Source organism: Drosophila santomea, chromosome 2L, assembly GCF_016746245.2.
Source record: "Drosophila santomea strain STO CAGO 1482 chromosome 2L, Prin_Dsan_1.1, whole genome shotgun sequence".
Classification (NCBI taxonomy): Eukaryota; Metazoa; Arthropoda; class Insecta; order Diptera; family Drosophilidae; genus Drosophila; species Drosophila santomea.
In genome coordinates this window covers 6,730,682-6,754,154 of record NC_053016.2, presented here as the reverse complement: position 1 = coordinate 6,754,154, position 23,473 = coordinate 6,730,682, and the positions used below count along the sequence as shown (strand labels likewise).

The following is a 23,473-nucleotide window of genomic DNA, read 5'->3' as shown; positions in this document are numbered from 1 at the left end:
GCTGATACGACAGGTGCCAGGTGCCCATGCAACTCATGGCTCCTTCATGGCCCGCCCAACCAGCTGATTCTGACTCCGGCTCAAGTTTGGCATGAAACAACAATAAATATCGCACCACACACTGAGCCCCTCTAAGCACCTTCCTCCTTTTCACCACACACACACACACACACACACTCACCCACACCCACACACCACGTCCACATGAATACCACACACACACGACGCAAATTGCTTAGCATACTTTACGGCTTCAATTGGCAATTGGCAGCCTTTGAATTTTGTTTTCCCCCCATCCCCCCAAGCGCCCCACACCTTTTCCTTTTCCGCTCACATGCCGCAGGCAGGGGGCTTTTGACACGAGCTGGTTGACGGCTTAAGGGGGATAGGGGGATAGGGGGATTGTGGTGGATGGGGGCTGAGGTCGGGACAGCCCTAAGAACGCCGCCTGCCTGTCAGCTGACAAGTTGGCAACTTCTGTTGTTGTTGTTGTCGGTTCTGTGGAATTCCCCTTTTTTTCGCTCCGCGCACTCAGAAAAATTGCAAGCAACAAATTTGGAATCGAAACTGGCAAGAGAACACCGAGCTTAAGTTATCAGTATCTAGTTAAACTTCGAACATCGTATTATGAACTTTAAGGCGGGCAAATGAAGACAGAAGTCTTTAAATTCAATACACATGTTCTTTAAAGAAGAGGCACAAATCATAGACATCTTAGCACAAAGTGCAGGAACTTCTTTTATAAAATAGGTTCACTGACAAAAAATGGTCAGCATCGTTTCTATGGCTTTTTCCTAAATTTGACCAATAATGCTCGTCAATAGTCCATTGTGCGACTGAATGCAACGCCGAGTTATATTTTGGTAGCTGAGTTGGCTGGTAGTTGAGTCCGCCGCTCCGAGTTCCTTCGACCTTTTCAATCGACTTTCAACAGCTTATGACACCCTGCCTTATTATGACCGTCATGGCTGTCAAAATGGGAACCCTTTCCCCAGACACTGTCTAATATCTTCATTAAGCCGGAGCGCTTGGCTGGCACCTTCCGATCCCCTCCGCTCCGTTCCGTTCCACCTTTCCCAGCTCGCAGTTTCTATTTGTTTTTTCCGAAACCTCACCCCGCAATCGCACCTGAGCTCTTTTTTGACAGGCCAGACAGTTCAGGTGTAAAATAGTATGCCACGTCAGGCGGCTGCGTTTCTGGCCGTCTATCTCTTTCTCCTCTTAGCCGCTTATTGATTTTCCACCTTCACAAATGTCAGGACAATCACTCTGACGTCTTGACTTCAAACCTGGACCTCAAACACCCGCAAGCGGTCAGACGTATTGGAAAACAAAGGGCATGCCACTTTTCAGTTTTTCCCGCTTTTCCAGTGTCTCGTCCCACGCGAGTTTTGCGCCAAGTCATTGATTTTTGAGATAAGGTGGGTGGGTGCGTCATCGGATCTGAAATCCTTTCTCATTTTACAAATCATTTTGCCTAATTGCTTTCGGCTTCTCAGAAATCTCTGATGGCCAGGAGTGACCCATCATTGAACTGCCAAGGTCAGTCCTCTGCGTATCGATTTATTGTATTTACATTGTATGCTTAACGTTAGATCATAAAGTTATGGTATAGAACCATAGGTTTCTGCAGATTTCTTGGAATGTTTATACCAATAAACACTAAAGCACATGAGTTTAGTATTAAGCAAGTTAACTCATCTTTTTTCACGAAAACTTCTTCCGCAAAAAAGCAATCGCTTAAGAGGCGAAAGATTATTCCCAATTGGCCAAGTCTGGGAGACAAAAGTTAAGTGTTCATTTTCCAATGCGCCGCTATCAAGAGTTTGATAACTTTGCAGACATTAAATCGTTCACGGTTTGCAAAGCGTGAAAAGAAAAGCAAACAGCTGAATGGAAAAACTTGTGATAAGAACTCTTGGCTCATGCTCGACATCAATCTGTTTTCCCCTTCTGCATTAAGTCAACAATTTGATATGCATTTTGTTTTGTTGCTGCAAACACATTGCTCTGGTGTCTTAGTGGGTTTTGGAATTTTCAAAGTTGCGTTAAGCCCCGGTGGTGCTGCAACTTCTGACAGCCGGTGATTGAATGTTTGGCAACGACATCGGGGATTAACTCGGCAGTTATCCTTATCAGCAGTCCGCTGCCACTGGGGCCATCCAGACGCTCGCTGGCCAGACTTGGCCCTAATTGAAGTGGCAACTAACTTTTAAACTAATTCCCCATATGTTTATTCTGAAAGTGTGCCTGTGCAGATAGAAGGTAGGAAGTGTGTTTGTTATTGATTAATGTCTCAATCGCCGACTTTCCAATTTCTTGTGCATAATCTCTAAACGCAATTTATGCACATTACTTAGGGCTTTTAGTTAGATTGACTAAGCAGAGAAAGTAGAGTTTAAACTTGACATTTTGTTGCACAAAGAATGTTGTAAGCCCAACAACATTTACCTGCATTTGAAATAGCAAAATAAAATCAATGTACATTTTCCTTTTTGAAGGTTTTGCCTTGAGCTCTTGTGCATTTCTGTGATACATTTTAGCTTTGTATAAAAACGTAGCTATTGACTTTCCCAATTAAGTGAAATATAAATGAACAACTGGTTTCCATGCAAATAAAGAAAATGGAAATTGAATACAATATTTAAAGATACAAATGCACACATGCATATAGGGCTTTCTGTCTGAATGTGATTAAAAAATGTCATAATCCAAAGCAGACCTCAATTATAAAATGGTTATTTAAAGCTTTCAGTGGCGGTTTATATTTATTATTTTTATTCTAATTGCTACAATTTAAGCACATCATTTTAAATGGACCTTTCGTTCAATGCGATTTTTTAAGTGTATGTAAGCGTACTGAAAAACCAAACAATATAGATTTTAGCGTGTAGCTTTCAATAAAATGGTATTTTGCACTGTTTTTCTTAATTAAACCACTTTTTATTACACCTCTTTTCTTCGACTTATGAATATTGTAAAGGTAGAAATGCTTCATTACTTTGTTGGCTGATAAAAGTTGAATACATTTCGCGGTGACATGCTGCTTTACTTTGTTAAAACTTAAAAAAAAAGTTACATTCACTTCCGTTCAGGATAATTAATTTTTTGGATAGCCCATTGCAATTTTTTCCATAATAACTCTTTTGCGGGTCGAAAACTTTTGTACTTGTTTACATGAGCCCCGACCCCCCGCAGAGTTGTGCTGTTAGGTTCCACAGCCCGGTATTTACCCTATGTAAATGCAAATGTAAATGTAAATGTAAATGCTTATCAACAGGCAGTCGCGCTCTTATACGACGCTTCGTGCCGAAATAACGGGAGCCGAAGAGAGCGCGAGCTCGCTCTTAAATCGCCGAACTCTCCGCTACAGTTCAAGTTAATACAAAGTAACGTTGAGTTTGTTTTGTTTGTGTGGGCGGGCTGGGCGGTGAAAGGTGAAGCAGGTCCAGAAATGTAATCAATAATTTTAAATATTTAATGCACCAGTCGGAGAGTTTTTCCAGCGAACTTGTGAAAATGGTTATTCTGTTTTCTAAAACTATCTCGGCAAATGCGCAATTTTGCTGTATTAAATGTTGCCTTTGAAACTATTTACCTTTTTACTTGTATTTACAGGCCAGAATTATGGACTCACCTGTGCCAGCAACAACTCACCTCCCCCCGCCCACTCACAATCTGCTGCCACAACAAATGCGATCCACATGCGAGCGAGTTTGCGCCAACCACAAAAGAGAGTGGCGCTCTTTTCACCTACTCTTACTCGCTCTCTTTGCGGCGGCAGGAAACGTCGCGCAAGGAAATCGCAAATGTTTCCTCTTTCGTGTGCGTGTGTGTGGAGTCCTCCGTGCAGGTGTGTGTGTGTGAGCGTGCGTGTGGATGACATTGTGGCGCTCGTTGGGGCAGCTCCAGTTGACGGGCCAGTAGTCGTTGCGAAACTTTTGCTGGAGCAACGCGTCGGACAAGTGGCGGTGTTACACCAATCGTCATCGGCTATCGTTCATCGACTATCGTAGTCGGTAATCGGCAATCGATTGTAGACTATCGTTATCGGCTATCGCGTGTGTCGACCTTGGCGGTGATTAGTGCTAACGGTAACTAAACCATGTGCAACGTCATCATGCTAGCATTGGATCATCCGCAGGACTCCAAACGCCTCCGAATGTCCAGGTGAGCCCATATGCCTCCCCACCCACTTTTGCCACTCGGCTGAACCGCTAGCCACACCGAAAGTTAACCTCGTTTGGCTTAAATGCTGTTAACTAAAGTTAAACGACGTCTCCTGTCGATTTGATTATGTGAAAATGAGAGTTATGCTTTCGTTTTTCGGCGTTTAGCTCGTCATAACGGGCTGATTAACGGTAATTCGCGTGGTCGGGATGAATCCAATAAAAAGTTTAAGAAGTAATTGAAACTAATTAAAACTATGTGCAGCGAAATATGCACCTAATATTTGCTAACAGCTTTATGAGCCCATTAAAGACCGGCCAAAATTTGAGAGGTAAAAGTTGGCGGCCAATCAAATTTGAGAGCTCCCACTTATAATTAAATTATTATTTGCTCTTCTTCCACTTGCATAACTCAAGCCCACTAATTGCTTGTGCTCTTAAAACAATTTCAAACGGAGCTCATAAATTAAGTTTTTAGTATTTTGCCATGTCCATTGGCCAGCAAATTCGACTTAGCTTGTTACATGCCAAAAGGCCATAATTATTGTGATTGTTAAAACACACTAATGGACGGATTATAGCTACTCACAGCAAAGATGTTGACTTTGAAGTTATGATAATCAAAAGCCTGATTAGGTGACAGATACAAAGCCCATAGTTCGGCTTGCCATAGTTCGATTTGGCGCCTGAAAATCCCGCAGGCATTAAGATAGCAGCGGTGATCGTGGGAACGAACTTTGACCCCTGGCAGTGCATTCGCTTTTAATTAAATGAGAGAGCAGTGAGGACAGCGGAGAGGCCAAAAGTGACTTTTGAAATGGTCAGGCAGATAAAAGTGCAATAACTATAAAGCGGGGGTGGCGCAAACTCTATCGGTAGTCCGGTAGTCGTCGGTTCCTGGGGGTCGTGGACTGGGCGAACCCAAACACGCACAAATTTGTTAAGCGGGTCACGTAGACCGGGAAATCCCAGGCCATCCCATTGCCATCACAGGCAGCCAGCCCCTCTGGGTGTTGTCATCAACACGAAAATAAAAATAGAAAATTAAACTTGAAACGCGCAAAATGGCTACAAATGCTCTTGCTCTGCGCTGTGAAAATCGATTTCAATAAACTTTAATTCGTTTTCGTTTTCCCTCTGAAGTCATCGGAAGTGGAAACCTTGAAAATGACGCAACAAATTAAATGCCAATAATTTAAAACAATTGCCGACTCGAAATACCAAGTAAAAGCAACCTTAAAAACCAGACCAAAGCGACCAGAGCGAGATAGCGTTTTGTTTATGGCTTTTAAATCTAATTAAATTGCCATAAAAACCGCCAACGGTAAAAAAAAAAACAGAGCGTTGCACGTAAAGTAAATAAATAAAAAATTTATTTGAAACTTTAAAAGGGCTCAACGACTATCAAGCCCATCAAGTAATTGGAAAAGACAACAAGGGGGCGGTGAATGCAAAACGGCGATAGGCAACAAAGGGTTAATGTGGTGCAGTAAGTGCGTGTGACAGTCCGCGAGGGCAAACTAAAAAGGGGTTGAGTAAATTGCACTAATGACCTGCATTTTGAGTTTGACAAGCGATTCATAATTTAGCCGAGTGATTCGTCGAACAGAAGGTGGGAACTCAGCCACCGACTTGTGTCGCATTGAAGCACGCAATTCGCAAAAACGAATCCCTGCCTTAAACCTGTTCAATTTCATTCACCGACCACTCATCGTTTGGCGATTTATTCACCATTTGAATGCGAATTCGCCAATTTCAGACCTCAAGATAACAACTACTCAGAGTCGACTTTTGGCCATGTTTCAGAGGCATGTTTAACCCATATACCCACGATATTAGTAACTGTTTATCCAAATGAACAATCCATGATCTTGGAAACAACACGCCAAAATGATTTAACTATCACATTTTATGTTTGATGTACGTGTCTTGAGTCGCAAAAGATTTAAAAGAATATTTTTTAGCGCTTAAAAAAGGAAAAGAAAAACAAAGAATTGCCGAACACAGGAACGGGTATCTTATAGTCGAGCTGCAGCCAGTTATCAAAGCTTGAATCGAAATTATATTTAAATGCCGTCCACAAGTTTATTACCCACCAAAAAATACCTGTCTTGAACTACCCGTTATACACGCGATATAGAAAGATTAAATTGAGTCTAAAGCTGTGCAATCTACACTTGAGATCTTAATAGAATCTACCCGCAAGTAAACAGCTACATATAACGTCTCAAAGAATTAGCCCCATGATAAGATCAGTACAACGAGACTAACAGGGTCTCATATGAGCCAAATAATGAGTCGTCTTAATCAGGTGGCGTCAATCAGACCGCTAAATGGTTTGAGATCATTATTCACACGCTCAGAACAAAAAAAACTGGTGTCATTCAACCTCGGGGTCGCTTGTTTAGCGAACATCATTTTCGAAAAAAAAGCTTTGATAAGAGCAGTGCGTCGGGTCAGTGGGTGGTTGGGTGGTGAGCGGTACTGGGAGGAGGGCCCCATATTCGTGAAAAGCTCAGAACGAGACGATGGCAAGCTCACTGCTCACTGCTCACTGTTCACTGCATATATATAACAAGTAAATTGCGCTAAATTTCTGTCAGTCTCAGTCCGCGAACGGGGCACTTGCGAAGATGTCAGCTATCAGCATACGCGCCATGAGAATGGAGGACTTCGACGAGGTCGAGGCCTTTCTCGCGGAGCACTTCTTCAAGCAGGAGCCGCTGATGCTGATCCCCCAGGAGGATCCCAAGCAGAGCGAGGTGATTCCCGCCGAGGCAGAGCTGCACCGCTCGCTCATTCCCCAGGATCTCTCCCTGGTGGCCGTTGACGGGGAGCGCATTGTGGGCGTCGTTCTGGCCGGTGAACTGGCGCCCGAGGATCTGGAGCGGGAGTACCAGGAGGCTGAGCACAAGGAGGCGGTGTTCCTGCTGGACAAGATACACAAGTTTCTGGCCGGCATCGAGCGGCAGGCCAACATCTTCGAGCACTACGGTGTGGAGCGGGCCCTCTACCTCTACATGCTCGGTGTGGACACTACAGTGCGGCGCCAGAGAGTGGGCACCCGCCTGGTGGAGGCCACCATTGAGCTGGGTCGCCAGCGGGGCTATCCCCTTGTGACGTCTACCTGCACCAACATGAACTCCCGGCGCCTCATGACCGCCCTGCACATGGAGTGCGTCCTCTCGAAGGATTACGCGGACTACAAGGACGAACACGGGGAGATCGTCCTGCGGGCATCCGAACCTCACACCTCCGCCAGTGTCGTGGCCATACGACTGTAAGGGTAGGAAAGTTACCAAAGAATATAGAACCACAGCTAAGGTATAACATCATGTGGCAAAGAGCATATGTAGGTAGTTAATATACAATAAAGGGAGGGGGAATCGTGAGAAACTGAACCGAATTCGCTAGATAAGAAAGCTCTGTTTATCTCTAGAAATTGTAAACAACATCATATCGCTTTCAGTTAAACTTTATAGATAAATCAGTTAAATCATAATCATAAGTGTTTGTTGTTGACTTCTAGGGTGTTTGCAAATAAATAAGTAAGCTTGCCATTAACCAAGTATTTCACAGAATTGTTCCATCGGATCGTAACTATGCGACATAAATCACTTTTGAAAATCTGTCCGATTTGTCTGTGCGATTTAAAACGTGGGATAAGAAACCCTGCGCTTTGCTTTGGTCCAACATGAGCAGTTAAAGTCGTAAACGAGGACAGCCACATCTTCCCCGTCGAGTGCCACATCCCACGAACTTTGCCCCCCCATTAGCTCGGCCTTGCTGCGGACCCACTCCCACTTCCACACTCCCAGTTCATCGTATTTCATCTTCTACGTCCATTAAAGGGACGTAGCACTGTTGTCGGCACTGTGGTTGCCCTGCTCTCATTTTTCCGCTTTCGCACTAAAAACTAATTGTTGTTTTATTGTGTTTGTAATCCAATCCACTGGCGGATCGCTAGCCACATGCGATGCAGGCGAAAACCATATATATGAGATACACATGGGCGAGGGATCATCTTATCTGTGATTATACACATAAAACATATGATGACATAACATGTGCGTTGTTTTGGTTTCGATTGGCTGTGAAAGCTGAGCAGAATTATGGTTCACATTTGGCTACCTTGAAGAGAAAGCTTTCTTTTCACGCTAATCAAGAAGCTTTTCAGATATTTGGCTCTGACAAAACATGGAAGCTGTGACAATTCTCCCAGATACTTTATATATGCCACCGAGTTTCCTTTGATGAAGGCTTACCGGAATGGCCCAAGGTAGTTACCAACTAGAGGGATTAGCATTCGGTACATAAAATTTGTCGAAAACATAAAAATGCATTTTTGAGTAAGCTTGTGAGGCTGGAACTGCAGCAGAATATTTTGGAATGTAAATGGAGTCGAGGGAGCCCATTGGAATGGGTCCTTTGGGTGGCCAGACAAAGTCCTGTCTGGTTGAAAATTCAGCAAACAAACCAAAAACCAACGTAATTTACATGTCTGCAGGATAAGTTCGACAAGAATCGAGCGGTAGGGGAAAATCTGAGGAAAGTCAGAGGGATTTTCAGTACCGCTTGGACTGAACCGTCTGTTTGCCATGTTTCGCCAGACTAGTAACAGTTGTTGCTCACCCCTGACCCCCAATGGAAAAATCTCGAAAGGAGCTAAAAGCGCATAGTCTGAAATATGCTTAATCAACATTGAAGTTTATAATGTAGAGCAATCGATTCACAGTCATCTTAGCAACCCTTTAGGCAGATTCTCGGAGGCTCAACTTTTAATTAAAAATGGTGAGTGTTTGCAACAAAGTCGCCAGCATAATGCGGCAACATAGCCTAAAAAGAAAGCCGCTGGCATGGAAAAACATCCACATCCCGCAGTGGAGGTCACTGAAGCCATGTTAGTCCGGCATATTTGCAAACCGCCACAGTTTTAGGTGCACTGAAATTTTCTCCAAATATTTGCGCAAGTGAATTTTTGATTTATGCTAGCAGAGCGTGACCTAAAAATTTTTTCATACTCTGCCAAACTAATTAAAAGTGAAAAGTTGACATTTTCTAGTTGAATTTTTGATTTATGGCGCGAACTTTCCAACCGCAGCGAAAAATTTAATGAAAATTCAATCAAAGTTTGCGGCACCTCTCCGTGAGTTCTGATTATTTTGCGGCACGGAAAACTTGCAACATATGGCTGCCCAGTTACCCACTTGCCCAGCTGCCCTCTATGAACCGACCTCTGACGGTTTTGTTATTGTTTAAGTGACCCTAATGAAGATTAATTTAGAACAAGTGCTACACACTCTGCGTGAGCGTTTGTGCAGCCGATTGTCTATTAAAAGGCTGAAAAAAGCAAAAAAATGAAATCTCGTTTATATGACATACCAAACAAGATGTTCTATGCATCTACCTTATATATAAAAATTTGAGATTTTTTTGACCAACAAAAGAATTTTAAATCGGTGTCTATCTCATCCTTTAAATCAGGGTCTCTTGATTTTATCTGGAGAAAATTAATTGATTAAGCAATTTCCGTAGTCAACTCCGTGGGGAGCATATATATTATTTATTTATTCGAGGGGACTATACCAATTCATGCTTTCTTAATTAATGAAAAATATACTCAGCAAACGGTTATGCCCATGCCTAATTTAAATATTCTGAAATACCGATTTCGATTTCGGACAGACTTGGCTGCCTACACAATGTGTAACAAGTTTAACGAATTCCAAATAAGTAGTTTCAATTCGGCTCGTTTATCTGATTTTCTTGAAGTGGTCAGTCTGCCGAATATTTACCGAAACTATGAATATTTATTTACAAAATGAGCCTGCTTGGGGGGCCAAACATTTTCATCAAGAAGTAAAAACGAATTACATGAATATTCAGGTTTATAAATTTAGATATGGACAGCTGCTTGAAAAAATGTTTGTGTTTCGTTGCATTTTTCGAATAGAGAAGTGGAAAATGCAGTGGTAAGAGAATAAAGATGGCAATCTTAATAACAGGGTACGCTAAAATAAAACACCCACATAAATTTTAGACTAACAACACAAAACTAGCAGTAACCAAACATGTCAAACTGCTTGTAAGCTTAAAAATCGATTTTAAAATTAAAGAAAAAGCGTGAGAGAAGCGAAAGGGAAACCGCAGTAAAAAATATTAATAAACCGAAGTGATTTATGTGTCTGCTGCAGTGCGGCTTAGACTCGACCACTTGAAAAATGGCTCAAACCATGGCCAACCCGATTCATGGTCTAACCACTATCCGTAGCGGTTTGTGTTATCCTGGGCCGTTCATCTATATATGGATATAGATGGGTCCTTGGTCCTTGCCACGATTATCGCTCCTACGATCGGCGCCTGCGCAACAGGTATGGCCAGCAGAATCCGCAACTTTGGGCCATCGAAGTATCGATCTTGGGCAGCGGGCGTGTGCATGACAAATGCCCTCTGATTTATTGACGCACTGAGTGAGTACCTCTGCCTGTGTGTCGGCCTTGGTCACGTTCTTTGTCGTCGTCGGCCGACTTCAAAGGGCCGCGCCGCCACCTGCTGGTTAATAATAGAGGTACCATATTGTGTGCTTGCAAGTGGAGGAAGGTTGTGGACGTTATGGATGCACAGCGTTGGGAAAACGAGAATAAACGATATAAATAGCCGAGAGCACTACAATGACTATCGCTTTCTTCACTGACTCGCTTTAAAGTTAAACAGTTAAAGCTAATTCGTTGGATATATACGAGTATTGCAATTTTCGTGGATTAGCAAAAAATTCATTATCGACAGCAGATGCATGCGAAATTATGCTAAATGTTTAATTATCCACAATAATTAATACTAATTTTTTTGTGACTTTGCCATTTTAGTACCTATCATTTTTAAGCATGGTATTATTTTTTGTCTGAATATTGTGACTTTATTAGTGCCCCAACTCATTTTTCGTATCTTCTATCTTAAGTTGTTACACTTAACACTCAATCGAGCGCTTATCGATCACACAAATCAGATTGGAATGTTCGAAGTGAAATTGCCACACAGAAATCAGAGAAAGAGGAACACAAAAGCAAGCAACAAAAATTTTTGAAACGATAAATTATGAAATATAGAGAACTGGGATGAAAAATTAAGTTGGCGTGAATGCAAGTCATTTGTTATATTTAGTAGATGGCATTAGAGATTCCAGTGAGTGGTTGTCGCATTGTTTATGACTGTTTAGTGGCTAGTCGCTGCTACTCACACCACCTTCTTCATTTTACTGAAGGAACAAATTGCTGTTTGGAGCGGTATAAGTACTTTCCGTTGCTGTTTATAAATGTTGCAAAATGATTTAAAATTTAAAAATTAGCTAGACAGGCAATTTAGGATTAATTTTCAGAAAAAAAGATGTTTTTGCTTATGGGAAGCTGTGAAAAAACGTAACTTTAATATTTTAAAATCTAGTTTTTTGAGATGCGCTCACATTAGCTGAGGCAATATTGCCGGCTCTTCGAAATGCTAATCATTCTGCAAATTAACATCCAGCCTACGGGAGCGCACAGTTCCTCGCTTTACCATAATATATGAAAACTTTCTAACCTCAGACAGACACACCCGCATGAGCAGAAATGGAGGCACAAACACAGACACCCGATTACCGCGCCGAAAACGAGGAAACAAAATGAAAAGGACCCTGCTCCTCGCTCCTCGCTCCACGCTCCGGCGTGGCCATATCCTTTTTCCCTGGCTTTGTGCACGAAATGGCAGAAACGGGATTTTCAAACATATCGCATATACAAAATGCAAACATGTCTGGCAAACACAAATCCCATAAATGTTTTGTGCCCCCCCTGGAAGGGAAGTTAGAGGGTTTTCTGCTTTCGAATGGATGGGTGTACTACGGTAGTGATAAAAACTTGCAAAAAAATATTTTCATATGTGAAAATGTGTAAAGTATAAAACTTGTTCTCTACCGTTTGTGGCTGCTGGCTTTCAGGGCCGATTCTTTGGCGTTGTTTTGCCTATTCCCATCCTATTTTCCAGTTTGTTTTTTGCTTAGTGTGTTTTGCCACACTCCTAGCCGCTTTTTTGCACTCCTCTGTTTGCACTATGTGAGCATCAGGTGCTGTGGCAAAAGAAATTACAACAAATCCATTTGTAAAATTGCAAACCGAGACCGAGGCACCTCCTCCGCTTATCCCGTTGGCTTTGATGGCCTTTTCGGGTTTCTTTTTTCGGCCAGAGGATGGCAATGACTGGTTTTCCTGCAGGATGACAGCCCGCAGCAATGAATACTGTTTTGGCAGCGCTGGTGGCCAAAAAACTCCGGCCATAATATAATTTTATTACGGCTCTACCATAAAACTAAAGTATTACTATTAATTGCAGTAAGTACTGGCAAGGGGGTTTTACTCGTATTAATTTTACTGCTATAGTTAGTCAAAGGTTTTGATAATATTATTCACTGCTCGTCTTTAGATTTCAGCTACTGACAGCGGTAGATTTATTTCGATCTGCCACTGGGATCTTGCCACTGCCCTTCTGCCACAAAGTAACCAATTAGAGGAGCAGGTAGAGCTCCACTCCTTCTCGCCCAGCTGGCCCCTGTCATTATGGACTCAAAAATCAAGACGGGAGCTACTCACTCGCTGCCTGTCATTTGCCTGTGCCAACATTCATCTTACTAAAGTTTGCACAGGCTCCACCAAATCGCACTACCCACAAAGCTTTTCTGCCAGAGCATTCCCCAGACTCAATCCCAGTGCCGGGACATTCGTCAATTTGTTGGCAAAAACCAGCCAAAGTAAAAGCAGAGGTAGCAGCCTCGAATCATCAGAGCAGCGTCTCGAAGAGGAGATACTCTTTACTAAACTCAACAGTACGCTGTTCAAGATCAAATAACTATGCGCTCCTCTTGAGATCCTCTTTATTTGAATATTCATAAAATACACTTACATTCATTTATTTTTATCACCTCAAGTTAAGAAATTAAGTTCAAATTTTGAAATCTTGATGTTGCTCGACATGCCATTTAGAGGGTAACAACTTTTTGGTACATTCCAAATCTAATATCTCGCAGTATATACCTGGTAAAAAGGAGGGAAAAAATTAAAATGAACATTTTTCGAGCTACTCTGGATGCAATGGCAGCTTGGATATAAATTTTCAGCAGTGCCCCAGCCTTGCAGTCCAGGTCCACAGTCCGTAGTCCGTAGTCCGTAGTCCACCCCATCTCGGGTTGCTACACCCCATTTTGCTCCTGGTCAGCAAACTACACACGTCAAATTTCAAACAAGTTCGCCTGCCGCAGGACATGCAACAAACGGCCAACTTCCAGACACAGGTAGGTAGCCGGAAAAAATGCTGCCAACAAAATGTAGGAGCCATGTTGCCAGACTCCTGCGGAATTTGCGCCGGAGAGGGGAGCTCAACCCGGAGCTGAAGCAGAAGGAGAGCTGGTGAGCTGAGGAGCTGAGGAGCAGCTCCTGCAGGTACAACACCTGGCATCTTTTTTCCCCAATCCCTGCACCCCGCCCTGCATCGCCTTCTATCTTATTTCACGGCAACAATGGAAACGGGCAAACTGGAAACTGCGGAGGCTGGAGCAAAGGAATTCCAGAGCTCAGGTTTATGCATAGCTCCGGCACAAGCAAGCCGAATGCGAAATGCTTGTGATTTAAGTTTAAAGAGCCGTAGGAGAGGTTTAAGGTCAACAGAGTTTATTGCTTAAAACTGGAACAGGAAGAAGGGTAGCCCTTCTGGCAGATGAATATTATTAAGGGTTCGGTCGGTTTGCAGACTTTGAAAAAGCTTAAAAAGCCAGCTGGGCCTGCTAATTAAACGAAAACATTATTACCATTTGAGAATTTAATCTAGCAGACATAATATTTTGAGTCAAGTATTAATTATGCCCTATTACTAATCCAAGCGATCATAAGATAGATATGGTCGCCTAAGTCTGGGTCACCTAAGTGCCACATTTTCGCCACTCCAATTGAAACTCAACTTTGCAGCGAATAATTTCAAGTTGTCTACCTCCGAGTTTGGCCATTGAGAAAGTTTTCCGGGTGAAACAATAACTGCAGCTGCTCATCACGCCCAACTTCTGCCCCAGAATCCAGAATCCAGAACCCAGACTCCAAACCCCAATCTCCGCCCATCACCGGTGCCACCTGTCGTTGGAGGCAGGCAGCTCCTCCTGGTTTTTGGCAGATCCTGGCTTACTCCTCCTGGTTGGGGAATTGCAAATAAATATTTCAACTGCAGTTGCAGATTATTTTAGTGCTACGGCAACTGGGAAAGTCGTAACAATGCAGAATGGCAGCAACTAAGGCAAACAGCTAGCCAGCTCCGGAGTAGCTCCTCTGGGGGCCAGCAACTTGGCTTAGATTTCTCCGGGGACCTATGATAAAGTGCTCCCCATAATGAAGACAAAATACTGAGCTGCCGAGTGGAGCCAACTTTATGGGGTGTTTTTGGGCAAGGTGCCCGCTATTTATTCAGCCTCGCACAATTTCAATTTGTATCTGCTCTCGTGTCCGTTCGATTACTTTCTGTTCAGATTGTAGTTCCTCAGATAGATGCCAGCCAGTACCTCCTGGATGCGGCGACGTCGCTTGTCCTGCATCAGGATGGAGACCAGGTGCTTGGGACTCAATCCCCTGTTGCTCTGGCGATCCAGCGCATCGATCTCGTCCTCGCTGATCACGTCCTCGTCGCGATCGTCGTCACCCTGGGTGATCGGTCCATCGGGCAGTGGCACCTCCGCATTCCCCTCCTCTGCAGCGTTGACCACCTCGGAATCGTCCTCGAACAGGCTTCCATCGGCCAGGTCGTCCAGGTTGAGGCCCTGCAGCAGATCGGAAATGGTGGGCACGAAGGCGCTGCGCCGCGAGCTGGTGGAGTTGGAGCTGTTGGAGCTGGAAGATGGCAGGTAGATGCCCTGCATGTTGTTGGGGTTGATGATCAGGTACGTGGGTCCTCCGCCCACAGTGTTCCAGTCCATGCCGGGAAATGGTGGCGGAGGACGGCTTTGCGGTGGTGGTGGTGGCGGGTAGTACGGGTAGTAGGGATAGTTGGGGTTGTGATGGTGGTGTCTATCCGAATCCTGATTCGAACTGGGCTGCTGCACTATGATGATGGGCTGCTGGGAGTTGCGGTGGCTCTCCTGGTCGCCGCGCTTAATGTTCCACAGCAGGCGCGGAACGATCTTGGAGAAGGCTGCCCAGAAACGAGAATCGGATTATCGGATTAGAATCCTCTGGGTTGTGATCGAGATGACTTACCATTCTCCTTTCTATTCTTGCCACTGGAGGACTGCTGGGCCGCACAAAAGGCCACAAGGGCAGCGAGGAGAATCAAGACGCTAAGGGTTCTCATGGTATGTCAATGAATAGCTTCTGGAGGTGACTGTGCTCTTCCACTGGATATCTATTGCTATTTATACAAAAGAATTACATCTGCTGAAGGTTCACTGCTAATTTCACCGCCTAACTAGGTGACTGGGCACACTCGCAATTTATTCATATCAGCTCGTAAATCAACTTTGGCCCAACGCACTGCTGCCTCACGTTTATTACACTCGTAAAGTGAGTCTTTTGAATGGACTCACGGGTTTTCTTTCGCCCTCGGCCGCTTTCATGATCGATTTAGCACTAAGTAGTCTTCGACAGTTTATTTCAGATGTGTGTACTTTCGGTCCCCCTGGGCGCTAATGTGTTTAGTTTATAGTCGTCGTCGACGTAGATATTTATGATCTGTGTACAAAGGCCGGCAGATTGCCGATCGGATCTTTGCGAACTGAATTAGAGGACATTAGCCCCAGCATTAGATACATTGAACTTGGGAAGAGTTTAGAAAGCCACGGGTCTCGTTTCTAAGAATATAAATAGGGGAGTAATGTTGAGTCATAGGTAAAATGTTGGAGAATAATAAAAATTGGAAGTTACTCCTATGCGGATGCCATTTGATTCGCCATAATAAATCCATTTCCTGTTTTCGGACTGGGCAAACAAGGCCAATGTTAAAAGAGTAAATACTATCTGAACGAATATCCGTTACCAGAGGCGGTAAAAGTAAAAGTTGAGACCATTTCATCCTGTGCAATCAAAGGCCAAAGACAACAATAAGTCCTGTGTAGCCTGTGTAGCCTGTGTAGCACACGAGGTAAATATTATTTAAGAAATCAAAACACGTAGCCAACACAAAGTACAAATCGCACTCAATCAAAATCACCTCAAGACCGCACACAGTTCCAAAGCTTCCCAGATGGAATCCCGCCTTTCAGACGGAGCAGTTCGAGAAGCAGTCGTAAGTAAAAATAAATAAGAGGCCACAGGACTCGAGCTTGAGAAGTAGAGGGGCATCGGCAAACAGCAACAGGAGCCACAACAGAGGACCCAGAAACCCAGCACAGAAAACTGTCATGTACGAGGATTTAGCAGATTTAAATTCTATTAGGCCGGGCCAAAAGGCAGGCGGGAAAGTGGGTAAATAACTGAAGAAAAACTGTGCGCAATCTTTCTCCTGCAGAACCCATGGAAATCGCTCTGCGAAACTGACATTCTATATTGACCACAGGCCTTTGGGCCAAGAGATTCTCTTGGTCTTGTGTTCAACTCGTACATTTCGGCTTTTCTATGAAATGAATAGAAATTTATTTAGAGCTTTCAATACTGGCTAATAGAGTACTAACAAAATGAAGAGCCTGTGCAGCCTTAAATTAAATTACTTCTCTGTCAATGATCTGGCTTGCAGTCTTATCAGACAAGGTCTACAGTATTAATTGCACAACATTTATCGAATATCATTACCTATGTATATTTTATGTATTCAGATTTTTCTAAGACGTTAGTGTACTTCCAAATGTGTTTTAATTTTTAACTTTTAGTTAGCATTACCTAATCAGCATGTATCTTAGGTAGAAAAGAGGTCGCCATCCTTATTATATCCTTGAACAAGATTTACATCACTTTAAACTCATCAGCTCATGATGGCCAAGCATTACGCAGCCCCTATTAAAAATGATTTGGGCCAAAGCAGCGTCATTAAATGGACGTTGCGAGATAATTTGGGCCATCAAAGCCTAAAACCCAGTGGTGTCCAAGTGAGGGTGAGGGTGGTTATCCTTGAGGCCCTCGCAGCTCCACCTCCAGCTCCAGCTCCGGCCACTTAGCCTACATTTGGAGCGGCCTGTGTGCAAACATTTATCGATTGCCGTGACAATCCAATTCGTTATGCTGAAATCTACGGGCTCCCACAGGCGGTCCACCAGTTTTAGAACCACTGGAGGAGAAGGGCTTTGTGCGGGGAGCTCTGTGCTCCGGCAAATACAAACGGGACAGGGACTGCACCTGGCCAAGCAGGATCCACCTCACTGGCACAAATTTGCATCTGCTGTAGCATTTTTAGGCAAATTGACAGTTAAGACGGAACTGGACCATCCCCAGTTCAAAAAGTGGGCGTAGCAAAGCCTTCTGCCGCAGAAGGACGAGTGTTTTTGTGGTGACTTTCCAGGTGGTGAGGGGACCGAGGAACTCTCTGCTGCGTTTTGAGCTTAATTAAAGTTGTTGTGGTCTTGGCCAGCATCCAGTCGTGTTAATCTCCCTCATGCTCCAATGGCTGTAGATTGGGATAAGTGAAGGATTCCCTGAAATGGCCAGGCAATCTGTTGAGTCCTTGGCCAGGACACGAGCTTTAATTGACAGCCAGTAAAAGCAACGCAAATCGTCCATTCTAGCACTATCGAACGAAAACTTAAAGTTATTGAAGAAGTGAAAGCATGTTTGTTTATTCGCGCTGATTGTCACTTATTTTGATTGATGACATGGGGTTAGCTCTAAAAAATGTTACGTATCAAGTTTGGCAACACAGCACTGATGTCACATCCTCCCGCAGTCGAAATGGCTTATCACAATCCAATTGCGAGTCCCTGTTAGCTGCAAATACATTTGGGCCTCAGCTGAAGCTGAGCTAGCATTTGCACTACATGCCGCAGCTGCGACTGCTGATCCCAGATCGAAAAAGGCATTTCCCTCCATTTCCTGCTCGCTTCCTCTGTGTGTTTGTGGGTGTGTGGGTGTGTGGGTGTGTGTGTGTTTTTGGGCACAGAGAGCGCTTCTGTCGCACTGCCAATTCACTTCCGGCGCTGGACAGCATTGCTTAGCAGCGCGCACACACTGCGAGAAAATGTGTGCGGGCTGTGGGACGGGGATAAGGAGATCATTCGGGCTCAGGGCGGAAAATGAGCCACTGATTTTCCCAGTGTGCCGAGTGGAGCCACTCAGCAGCGCACATTTTCGGCAGCACGCTTTTCCGCTTTGCCAACGCTGCAGGAACGAAGCAGAAACACGCCCCCTACCACCCACCACCCACCATTCACCACCCACTCGACCTTCCTTGGAGACGGAGCCTCGGCTCACTCAAGTTCAATAAGGATTTCCGTTTCAATTCGTGCGCAGCGCCTGCTTTCTGCTGCTGTCCATTTTCATTTATCGAATTTTTTACTTTGACGACCTTTAGGCCCCAGGCCCATACTTTTTTTTTATACTTTTTACACTTTTAGCGCCATCTTAGCCCAACCACCACCCACCACCCACCGCCCACTGCTGGCATTATTTATTTATTTTTACTTTGTGCTGATTTCATGCGTTTGCCCAGCGACTTTTCGGCGTTGCTCTTTGTGCTTGATTTGCTTTCCAATTTTCAATGTGTCACTTTATGAACACGACCATTAATCAAAAACAAAAAAAAAAAAAAAAAAAAAAAAAAAAAAAAAAAAAAAAAAAAAAAAAAAAAAAAAAAAAAAAAAAAAAAAAAAAAAAAAAAAAAAAAAAAAAAAAAAAAAAAAAAAAAAAAAAAAAAAAAAAAAAAAAAAAAAAAAAAAAAAAAAAAAAAAAAAAAAAAAAAAAAAAAAAAAAAAAAAAAAAAAAGAGGCTGAGACGGTGGCGTTGGCCAAGAAGGAAAAGTGAGCCAAGAAATTATTGCTTAAATAAGCGTGTTTTACCCCGGTAATGGACAGGACCTGTGAAATGAACCGACCACAGAAAGGGTCTGAGTTGGCATTTTCCCGCTGCTCTTATTGATTTTGCTTTCATGCGTCATTTGCGCGGACTCTGCTTTGCATGCCACGCCCCCTTGCTCCAATGCTCCAATGCCCCAACGCCCCTCGGTTGGCTATGCAAAAGATTTTCGCGAGCTCATAATTTATTGTCCTCAGCCAGATCAGCAGCACGTTAAATGACTACAAATCAAATTATGGCTTAAGTCCGAAGTCAAAACGAAGTGATCAGGGAAAAGAAAAATGTGTTTCTCTTATTATTTTCAAAAAATACAAAATATAAATGTTGTATGTGCAAGGTGCAATCATCACGACCTCTTTAAGAAGAGTGTCTGCTTGATTATAACCCACAATCTTGAGTATCGCATAAATACTAACTGGAAATCTTTGTAAAACTATACCACCTAGTCAGATTAGTAGTATCTCCTCACATTGTTTAAACAAAACATTAATCGCTGCCAACGATCGTGAGGTGAAGAACCTCCTTTAGAGTGTGCCTTCAATTTGAGATTCCGATTGGTTTATAGCTTTCAATGGAAGAACTTTTTGCTAGAGAAGTAAAGAGTAGTAGTAGTCAGTAAAGTAAGTAAAAAGAATAACTACATATTTTCATTTATTCATTATCAGTTTTTAGCTTTGATGCGATATCTTTATTCAAACTGAATTACTCAGAAAATACCTAAATATAGCCATTACAAGTTAGTTTCCTAAGTCCCATTGCCCATCCAGATAGGCAAGTGCTATAACATTTAAATCAGACCCAGCCAAGAAGCTGTGAGCTGGGAAAAACTCAGCCAGCGAGATGAAGACATTGCAATTTCAGCATTTTATTTCAAGTGTCAACTGTCAACACGAAAATGATTAGATAGGCGTTGCCAACCAATAGGATTTATACCCTCACCCTCCCTCCCCTCAGCTGCCCCACCGACAAGGGGGCGTGCCCCAAAAAAAGGAAATAAGAAATCCCATTACTCGGTCGGACATTCAGACATGGAGGAAAATGAGGAAAAACAGAAAGACAATCGAGGTAGTGTCAACGCCAGCTGCGACCGGAAAGTAACCCACCTCCATTTCTCCCGTCCGGCTTATGGTGCAGCTTTGATTTCAAAATATTATGATGACTCTTTAAGTTACAACCGCGCAGAAAGGCGTTCGTGTTGATATTGAAATCATTTCTGGCTGCAGTGCAGATCCACACCCCCCACGTCTTCCTCGTCTTCATCATTCTTATTTATGCATTTTTATTTCAAATTCGCCTGTATTCATTCCCTTCCTAACTAGACTGGCAACCACCCACTCCTCCTGCTCCGCCGACGGCGGGTTTCCAGGGATTCGGTGTGGGGATGTGGACAGGTGTTTCTTGTAAAGTTGTGTTTCCTCCGCCTCCGCCTCCATCTCCGTCTCTGCCGCGGAATGCGTGTGTTTTTGAGTGGGCGGAATCCCGAGTCCCACCTTCTGTGGACCATTTCGCAAGCTCCTCGAAGTCTTCCGGCGAATCTCTTTCATTTCTGATGGCTTGGGGCAAAGGTTGTTGCCTTTATGACTTCTTCTCGGCTGCGAGGCAATTTGGCATTTGTCTGGGGCCTTCGGATGGTTTATGTTTCTGCCATTGAGTGAAAATTTTATTGTAAGTAAAAGTAAAGATTCGTGTTTAGCTGTTTCTAGGTAATTCCCTAATTTGTAATGGGCAAAGATAAAACGCGTTTATTTAGCTTGTTTATAGGATTTATGGTCTATTGAATTGTGTTCTCTAATTTCGAATTTCTATTTAATTTTTTCTATTAATTTCGGGGCAGACAGCAACTTTCTGTAGAATGAATAAATGTCTACTAGAATACTATGTCTACTAAAAGAACGTATAAATTGTAAGCCTTCGTCGCGTGATTTTTCCCCCTTTTTACCTCCTTGACCACCTGCATTTCCGGTTTTCGTTCTTTTTGCGTTGTAACTCAACTTTCGGGAAGGTTAAGGTTGCTAGACATTGAAATTAAATACGGCAAAATTGCGCTGCAATTATGCGGTGTCGGAGACATTGAAAAATTATGGCTCTGGGAATTTCTCGTTTTGCTAAGCGAAAGTTTCGCTTCCACCGCCCTCCGATGATTTATGTTTATGACTCCGTAAATGGAAAAGCTCTGGGGCTATGGCTATAATAGCACTATTCGGCCAACTAAAGGCTTTCGCTTGCCAGAACACTAAGTGTTAGTAAAATTCCTTTTAGATTCAGTCAGGAATTTTACTAGAGCGTTTTAATTCGAGACCAAGAAGTAGTTATGCAACCATTTGCTATTAAAGTTATTGTTATGTTTTCTGTATTCTCAGCAATCTTAAAGTGTGAATTCATTAAACCCAAGCAGCAGACGGGTAATGCATTCTGCAATCTGTTGCGGACAAAAGAGGGCCAGACTTCCCATCACGCCATGCATATGGTTTTCTATGCCGAGACTCCACCGTACCGCCGATTTCCCCAAACTCCCCTCAAATGCAAGTTGCAAGTACCTAGTTGCTCGTATTATTTTCGCACTCCGTCGAGCTCCGAAAATTTCCAAACGCCGCCAAGTGAGTCACTAAAAAGTTGAGTTTTATTTGCCTTTCCAGGCACAACGCGTAAATTATTACACTTTCCCTCCGTTTCCAGCCCCTCAGCAGTGCATTCGTGTTTTTTCCATCCATTTGGCCCGTGGATGTTGCTGTGTCTCCACCATTTAATTGCCACATGCAACACATGTTGCCGACGTCGCCGACGGCGGCAACGCCAAAAACCGGCGAAAAAGGAAAGCTTGGAAAAATTAATAGACACAAACCATTTAAACCATTTTTTAATTTGCCCTTTGTGGGCGTCGGGCAACGGCATCCGCAACAATAACATTATGAAGGCCCAAAAAACGGGCAGCGTTGTGGTGGGGGGGCAATTTTTTAACTTTCTGCGGTCCTAAAATTGCATGGCAATTGTGGGTAATGTTATGGATATTTTATGTGGGAAATAAGTAGATCCAGACGATTTGGGTGGGAGATGAGAGACGGCAGGAGTGGGGAAATGCTGGATGATTGCACTGAGGCAAAAAAGTGAATAGGATAGACGGAACCGCATGCAAAGCCATGAAATGAATTTATAACCACACAAATATTTTACAAGAATTTTTACTACTTTAACATACAACTGCTTAACTCTTTGTAAAATAGAGGAAATATTTTTAATTAATATTAACATTAATTGATGTGCCTTAGAAATGTTATAAAACCAAGAGACGTCTAATAAAAAACAGCAGTTGAAAAACTGGGCAGTGATTATCTTTTAGTGTGAGTATTAGCCCTACATCAAAAGTAACAGTGGTCGAGATGACACTGCCAAAAGTTGTAATAGACGGAAATGAATCACGATGTGCAGTAGCTTTCGTCCAACATCTGACCCTTGGCCATCAGCAGGTCACTAACAATTTGGAGCACTCGAAACGAGGCGCCTCGCAAGCAAGTTGTTCGCCTTCGCTTTCGTCACATGCAAATTGGCATTCGCTGTGGCAACAGCTACCGGGCAAAAAACAGAAATTTCCAGACCGCGGGCCAGACCATTTGCAACTCCAACTGGAGTCCACATCTCCGGCCAGCTGCCACGCTTGCCCCACTGCAACTGGGTGGGAGAAGGGGGAACTGCGGAGAGCTGTGGAGCAGCGAAGTTGGCGTTAAAAGGCCGCCCTGTGGCCATAAAAACTATGCACGACCACGACTGCGACTGCGACTAGGAGCAGTGCACTACTGCTGCTGCACTCGCTGTGTGCTCAAGTGGTATTGTTGGTACAAAAAGTGTATGCCTTTTATTTTTGGCGACTTTGGCGACGAAAACCAGAAAGCAGCGATACCAACAGCAAACCAGCGAAACTGCGAAACAGCACAACAGCAGCTGAATTGCGGCACATTTGCAACTTTGCTGCCACTTCCACTGTCAAGTTGGCGTAAAATTTTTCATTTCGCATATGAAAGGAAGTGTGGGCGCCAGTTTTTCCACATCCATACCGTCCAACCGCCCAACCGCCCAACCAACCGCCCCTCAATCTCCCTCAACCGTCCTCATTGTCATCATCTGGCAAAACTCCCCCAACTTTTCATCTGCCGTTTTCATTTCACATTTTATTAATTGCTCGAGTGCATTTTTGCGTCGGCGAAATGCCTGTGAAAAATGTTATTTCTGTTTGATGGAGCCTTTTGATCTTTTCCCCTTGGCACTGTTTAAGAAAATTAAAATTGTCAGACCTAGAAGTTTGCTCATAGCGTT

The 23,473-nt window shown here is 43.5% G+C and overlaps 3 protein-coding genes across 4 annotated transcripts in view; 2 read left to right on the top strand and 1 right to left on the bottom strand.

Moving 5' to 3' along the window:
* The first annotated feature begins 3,938 nt into the window (after positions 1 to 3,938).
* The window catches only part of LOC120456656 (discoidin domain-containing receptor 2), a 72,679-nt gene continuing 53,144 nt past the window's right edge, over positions 3,939 to 23,473 (top strand). The window contains exon 1 of one of the 2 annotated variants that reach the window (XM_039643599.1): positions 3,939 to 4,170. Coding sequence is in view for 1 of the 2 variants with exons in the window: in XM_039643590.2 (XP_039499524.2) it covers positions 21,640 to 21,762 (123 nt within the window). In the remaining variant the exon portion in view is untranslated. Of the gene's footprint in view, positions 4,171 to 21,608; positions 21,763 to 23,473 lie in introns of those variants that run through there. The other variant, XM_039643590.2, reaches the window with a different exon arrangement.
* Positions 6,775 to 7,737, top strand: LOC120456673 (arylalkylamine N-acetyltransferase-like 2). Its single transcript, XM_039643627.2, has one exon. It carries the CDS (start codon positions 6,803 to 6,805, stop codon positions 7,451 to 7,453), a length of 651 nt encoding a protein of 216 aa, XP_039499561.1. The 5' UTR covers positions 6,775 to 6,802; the 3' UTR covers positions 7,454 to 7,737.
* On the bottom strand, positions 14,692 to 15,562 carry LOC120456668. The gene is made up of 2 exons (XM_039643611.1): positions 15,431 to 15,562; positions 14,692 to 15,365 (listed from the first exon to the last, which is right to left on the bottom strand). Exons 1-2 carry the CDS (start codon positions 15,522 to 15,524, stop codon positions 14,692 to 14,694), a joined length of 768 nt encoding a protein of 255 aa, XP_039499545.1. The 5' UTR covers positions 15,525 to 15,562.